The sequence below is a fragment of the Trichoplax adhaerens genome, genomic scaffold (assembly GCF_000150275.1).
Source record: "Trichoplax adhaerens TRIADscaffold_15 genomic scaffold, whole genome shotgun sequence".
Taxonomy (NCBI): Eukaryota; Metazoa; Placozoa; class Uniplacotomia; order Trichoplacea; family Trichoplacidae; genus Trichoplax; species Trichoplax adhaerens.
In genome coordinates this window covers 1,598,863-1,606,181 of record NW_002060957.1, presented here as the reverse complement: position 1 = coordinate 1,606,181, position 7,319 = coordinate 1,598,863, and the positions used below count along the sequence as shown (strand labels likewise).

At 35.0% G+C, this 7,319-nt stretch overlaps 2 protein-coding genes across 2 annotated transcripts; both read right to left on the bottom strand.

Annotated features, from left to right (window-relative positions):
• Positions 1-368: 368 nt before the first annotated feature.
• TRIADDRAFT_60503 (uncharacterized protein) lies at positions 369-1,235 on the bottom strand (the record flags this gene model as incomplete). The annotated part of the gene is made up of 3 exons (XM_002116381.1): positions 369-524; positions 616-691; positions 1,129-1,235. The coding sequence occupies 3 exons, from the start codon at positions 1,233-1,235 to the stop codon at positions 369-371; spliced, it is 339 nt and encodes a 112-aa protein (XP_002116417.1).
• Positions 1,236-6,644: 5,409 nt separating this feature from the next.
• TRIADDRAFT_9590 (HBN-paired class homeobox protein) lies at positions 6,645-6,946 on the bottom strand (the record flags this gene model as incomplete). Its single annotated transcript, XM_002116380.1, has 2 exons — positions 6,645-6,686; positions 6,809-6,946. Coding segments are annotated over 2 exons (180 nt in total), but the record flags the coding sequence as incomplete, so codon positions are not given.
• Between the last annotated feature and the right edge of the window lie 373 nt (positions 6,947-7,319).

Here is a 7,319-nt window from a genome sequence, read left to right as displayed (position 1 = left end):
ATGATATTATTGAATTTAGAGATTGTCTAAGCGCGATAGATATTATTATAAATAAATAAATTTCTGTATACAATATATGAAGATTTCAAATACAAAAGTCTGCCACAGTATCGCAGAGCAATTTTAACTTTTGGTGCTTGAAATTCTACATCCTAGCACCCTTTCCTTACAATACCCAATTCAGTAGGTTATTCCAATTAAAATACCAGCACCAAAACTTGCCGTCAAAACAGCATTGCACTTGATAAATTTTTGTATCTGTCATAATTAGTCAGAGAAAATTGAGTAAGGGCTCAGGCATTTATTGTAATAACATTATAACTAGGCATGCAGGCTACTTTCACCATGTCCAATTCAGAAAGAATACATCATTTATAGCATACTTTTGTTTTCATTTCTTCCATTGCTTGAGAAGAACTTATTTCTTGATTATTTGTTGCTTCCTTAAGCCGATCAGCTGCCCTCTGAAGATCAGTGTTAACACGACCCCAGTTAATTTTGATGTATCCTCGATCCGATGCAATCTAGTTTTATAGAAGGCCAAAAAATGTGTAATAGAGCTGCAAGAAACAGAAATCTATAAACGCTTTATGAATTAGTCATCATAATTACTACCTTTAAAGCCAGCAATCCGCCCCCAAGCGTCGTCGCGGCTAGTATTCCAACCCGCTTGCAAACGTGTCCAATGCACCTGAAGAACGTTCAAAAATTGATTAACAATGCAACGTCAAAATGAAGTGATTTATTCCTTATTAACTACAGTAGAGATGTCGCGTTATTCTTAGAGAGAACAGTAGTAAAAGCCTTCTTGTTTCGCCTATGTAAGGCTGTATCATTTAGCTGTAATCGTTGGTCCACCATCAACTTTCAGGTCATTTCAAATTGCCCATGTACGCTGTACAGTTCAGAACAATACAGTTACTACACTACAGTACAGTACAGTAAATGCGACGGAAAGCTGATTTTGAGTATTTGCTCTTAGTATTGGATAGAATCAGGAAATGCTCCACTACCGGACACAATATTATAAATGCTAATGCATCCATTCAACGTTAATCTGTGGTGAATCTGCATTTGTCCTTGTCCTATCATTAATTCGAAATGATCATGCTAGAACGTCATTCTTACCATCCAGATACACCGCCAACAGCAACTTGAGATCCAACTGAACCGATGTTGATGGTACTGATGGCATAATCATCATCGTTGGAATCCGCTGGCACAATTTCTGACATGGCTGATGAGCAATCACCTACCTACTTAGTCAATAGTCGATTTTGAGTTCAACACTATAGATGACTTTATAAAACGCACAGTCTGTAGAATCGTGAGTAGTAGAGAAGTAGATCTTTTGGTTAGAATTTCGACAGAAAATGTTCGCTATCAGTCCTTGATGCTCATTAAAACTAGGATCGGAGAATGAAGCCAGGTTGGCATTTGACAGGTTACTCTACTGTACAGTGTACAGTACATCGTACGGTACAACGAACAGTACAACAATACAATGTACTGTACAGTACCGTACTGTACTGTATACTGTACAGTAGTACCGTACAGAACAGTACTGTACTGTACTGTACTGTACTGTACAGTACAGAACGGTGCTGTGCAGTGTGCAGTACTGTACTGTACGTCTGCGGGAGCACAGAGAAGAGAACGAAGTCAAACTATTTAGTAGCAATCAGTCGGCTAACGATTTTACTTACCATTTCTTTCTTCCATTCATTCTATGCGTAGAATGAATCTATACGCTCTTCTGCCTGGCGTATTGATTTTGTACAGTACGTTACAGTGAAATGACCAGCAAAATGATCACCTTCTCCTTGGACGAGAGTCGCATCTAGAATTCTTATTCATCAATGACGTTAAGATGACGTCAGTCTCTCAGAAGTGACGTCATGTATCACCTCTACTACTACCGTAGCGCCCATCATGATTTAAATACTGTACAGTACAGTACTGGTAATACAATGTACAGTACAAAGCACTGTATGTGGGGTCCTTTTCAATTTGGCATTTTTGAACTGCCCCACAAAGGTACAAAATATTTTATACCAGGGACTATTGTATTAAGCTTTCACAACAAATACAGTATGTACAGTATCATGGACTACAAGAAATAGTTCAAGACAGTGCGTAACTTTTTAGCATTTAGTCCATGTTATGGTAGGCTGTGCAACTATCAACCATGGAAGCATCTTAGCTTTAGGACTAAATAACATTTTTTTGGTAGACGAGGTAGGCTGCTGCAAGTCGCTCATGACTTAAAATTATTGTACTGTACTGTACTGTACAGCATACGCGTATGCACTTATTCATTTTTTTCACACACGTTTCGTCAATCGCATGCAATGCAAATAAGTTGGTCAGATGCAGCAACAGATTAACTCTCTAAAGCTGCCTCAATGGCAAATTGTCAAATTAACTTCTACTGGTTATGAAACCGTCGGAGATTTATTATCATCGACGCCATTAGAGCTAAGCCAAGGTTAGAAAACTGCATAGTTAACATCGTTCGCATATAATGGCTAAGTGTACTACCTTAATGTACAACAGCATACAGTAGAGCATCATGTATGTAATTGTGTTGTTGTCTAATACACGCATACGAGTATAGCAAACACATCATTTGCATCGATAGCAAAGCCGTAACGATGCACTTACTATGGGGGCTAGTCTTTACTATTTCCCCTAATTTATAAAAGAATTGCATACTTGATAAGTTAGACATGTACAACGACAGATTATGGTTGCCACTTTTGATGTAATTAATCTCGTAGATACCGGAATCAGTCATACAGATGCAGTACAAATGATCCAAGTAGCTCGTAATGCAACGCAAATTTCTCAGCAATTAGACGATGCCTTAATCCCAGTTCAACAACTACTAGAAAATGAGCAAAACCTTAATCCTATAGTCACATTTTGTGCAAAGTTAGATCAAGCTCTCGGTGGTGGTATACCTCTAGGAAAGATTACAGAGTTTTGTGGGCCCCCTGGCATTGGTAAAACACAACTATGGTAAGCAAAGGAATGAATTTGTCATCATAATATAATTATAATAGGCATAAAAGCAGTAATAATAATTATAATTGTAATGATTTCTCCTTTTTTTACTATGTTACCTATAAGTCTAATTACAGGCTGTCTGTCATTGAATAGAATCATGTATAGTAGTACACTTAACATTGCAAAATTACTTGCCTAATAAATTAATAAATCGATATGATACATCCACTGCGTTGAACGACCATTTTCTAGCATGCAATTGGCTGTCAGTGCTCAAATTATGGAAGAATGTGGCGGATGTAATGGATCCGTCATTTACATTGGTAAGTTACATTCGTTATTCAATACGATTCAGAAAGATGTACTTCCCCATCAATATGACTTTAGTTTAGACGTAATATCGCCTCAAGTTGATCGAGATGGCTTAATATACGTATATATGATACTTATAAATCAAGCAAATTGTAAATATTAATCGGTAGATACCGAGGGCAGTTTTTTGCCAGAAAGATTGTATGACATAGCCAAAGCTACCGTAGGCTATCTAAATGCCACCGTTGAGAAAAATGATGATAAAGGTAAGACTCCTTATTGATTTGTATTAAAGAAGCGAGACAAAATATTAAAGGTCATAAAGGTTATGGGCAGGTTTATATTCTTACTCTTATTTTCAAGATGGGTATAAAAACAAGGATATTTGTCTTCATAAATATATATATATATATATATATATACATTAGAATCAGCGTCAAAACTATCAACTTTTACTCCTGAATTTATCATGGAGCATATCTACTGTTTCCGCTGTCTGAACTATTTGGAAGTAATAGCAACTGTAAACATTTTAGAAGATTTTATTCAAGAAAGAAGTAGAAAGGTATGACTTGATAGCGAGAATAGAATAATCAAAGTTTAAGATGAATGTCATAACCCTGCCTGGAGAATTACAAAGTCTGTAGTGTATCAACTATACTAGGTCCGATTAATTATTGTGGATAGTATCGCTTCTCCCTTTCGTTACTCTTTCGATGACTTGGTAATGAGAACAAGAGTATTAAATGGAATTGCACAACAACTGATTCGCATCGCAACAGATCACGAACTGGCGGTAAGAGTTTTCATCATTAATTTAAGATTGATCTATTGACAACCCCCTTTTATACTTCTAAATTATTCGATATCTTATATAGGTTGTACTAACCAATCATATTACGATGAGATTCAATTCCAACTCTGATTCAAGTCAGTTGTTACCAGCTTTAGGTACAAAGTATAATGCAGGCAATAAGTACTAAATTAAGTAACAATTTCACTCATTAATTGATCATATAACACATAGGAGAGACTTGGGGTCACACGTGTGCAAATCGTACCATCCTATTTATGGAAAACGGCGTCAGGTAAATTCTACTTGAATAAAATGTACCTTCATTAGCACTAATATAGAGTATATTGTAATTTATCTTGGCGTAGATACGCTCGCTTATATAAATCACCGCAGAAGCAAAATGCCACCGTGTCTTTTCAGATCAAGGTTAATATCATGATAGGAAGTACAATCATTGAAATATATTAAGTTGACAATTGTTCTCACTGACCCTTATCATTACTTTACGATTTTAGACCAGTGGAATACGAGATGCCGCTCCAAATATTTCAGAATTAAGTTCTTTTGAGACTGGAAATAGTGCCAAAAAACTTAAACTTTCATAATTTCAATGCGCACGATAATCGTATATCTTTATTTGTGAATTTATCGAACTAAGTTAATGATTAATTGTTATGGTAGTAACTATATTCATATAAACAGATGGTCGTTTCATGCAGTTTTAAAATCTATTATACGCATGTCCTATGCACAGACCTTTAAGTCTCGATAAAGTGTCTTTCGATGTTTGTCTAGTTAAAGATGGAACGACAACACTTTATTTGCATCGCAATTTGCTCGACGCCAATATTTTTGATAAAATCATTGCTTGTAAAGAATCCATTGTACAATTGCAACTGATGCATGTTGTTCATAATTTATAAGATTAGCCTTAATATATAGAATAGGGTATAGATATGGTTGACTGCGTCTTCTGTCTGGCGATTAAAGTCAATACAACTTCAACAACCAATTGTAGAGTGCAATGTATCAATGAACTTTATTGAAATTAAAAATATTTTTCGGCCAGCATGAATTGGGGTATTTTTCTTCAGAGTTAAAAAAAATAGAGCAGCAATAAATTAAATTTAATGACTAATCCCTAAAAAGGATTTTAGCGGAGAAATGCTAAAGCATAGTGCGGTTACGTTGAACACTAATGAAAATAGCAGACACGAGTAGACTGTAATGGTGACATAGTTACTGAAATCTATAAAAAAGTTAGACCTTCATAGTAGTAAATATAATTAACCATAAATTATCACAAACATTGCTATATTCGGCGAATATAATCGTAAGAATGAATGCTTAGGCTTCGTAAGTTAATAATGATCAACGTACTTTACCTTAATAATGCAGTTAGTGTGAAGTTATAATCAGGCGTATCAAATATCGAGCAGATTAAGATAATGAAGACACCACGTTAAATGGTAATAACATGAATATGACAGCTATAGTTATGCAGGGGCTACGTCAAAAGTGTAAAAGTGCAAAGTAATGTCGTTATTATTTGCTAAATCTGTTGCCGTAAGCAGATCTAGCAGATGGATAGTTGCTACAGCGGATTGCTCACATCACGGATTTGATATATAGGATAAGAATATATACGGCGATATATGTATGTACGCATACGCTTAAGATATCAAACTAACGCAAATACCCAGTATGAGATCGATTACTGGATCAAGAATAAAATATATCATTCTATGCACATTGGTATTATTAATTTAACACTTGGTTGACAAATTAATGAATAGATTAAATTGAAAATCTAGATTCTCGTATGATAAACAAATAGATAAGGATAAATAAATGATAGCTTTGTTGCCTAATTGATTACACATTTGGAATATACAGAAAATAAATAAATAAAATAGAACTCGGATTTCGATTATAATTGACGTATTATCTAACTGAACTATAGTAAATTAGACACAGGTCGCATATCATCTTTTTCTAAATTCTAGAGTATAAGCACGGTATTACGGTACGAAATATCATTGTAGTTTACGTAACAAAAATAAAATCATATTTTTCCAATGCTATGGAAACAAATGCACCTATCATTAAATACGCAAATGCGATTTGTCAAATGCATTGACTTAGTAAATTATCTAAGATGTAATCGATCTAATACTATCAACTAATTTACTTAATTGCGAATTACGTGAAGCCCGTTAATATAATTAGCGATAGCAGGACCGTTATAAATTCCTGGTGTAGTGTTTGCCAAAGCTGCTAACTCTTTCATATAAGTTGCCTTCGAGTAATCAATATATGGTATCTGATGACCAAAACGTGCCACTGAATTAATGTTGGTATTATATGGATATGCAGTTGTCATGGTAGTTACTAATGGAACTGCCGATTTATACGGATATCCTGAAAATACTACTCCTTCATAACCATTCGAACTTCGTAATTGACCTTCTTGAACATTTTGCCCAAGGGGATAATCTCCAAGAGGACTTTCTCGGCCAGTGGCTTTTTCTTGTTTCCTCCATTTAGCGCGGCGATTTTGAAACCACACCTATTTGATATTTGGAATTCCATTCATGCCATTAACAATTAATGGTCGAGACAGCGATGAGTAATATCACATTCATAGACTAACAATCGTCGTCTATGATATTAAAATCATAATTATCTTACTTGAACTCTAGCCTCCGTTAGTTCTAATCGCATAGCTAAGTCTTCACGTGAAAAGACGTCAGGGTATTGTGTTTTTTCGAATGCTCGTTCAAGCTGATGAAGTTGTAAGGTAGTAAAGGTAGTTCGACTTCTCCTAAGCTTCTTCGATTTTCTGTTATTACCCTTTGAACGCATCGTAGTTGTACTTTCATCGATGCCATCACCACTAGACTTACTACTATCTAAAACAGAAAATGGACAACGAATGTCAATTGTATTGAATTATGGGTAGAAACAAGATCATCCTTTTCTGTATTCTCCTGTAAATCTTATAATATGTTATCGCTTGATATTTACTTGCTACTTTACTTTACAAGAGACGATATTACTTATCGGAATAATATGTATGATAAAGGATTAATATGAGACGAGACAGTAGTACAAATACGTAATATAATCAAGCAATAGTAATATAGGTACAAATAATTAATAGGTAAGAATATTCACATGAGAATTCAGTTGTAGCGGTACT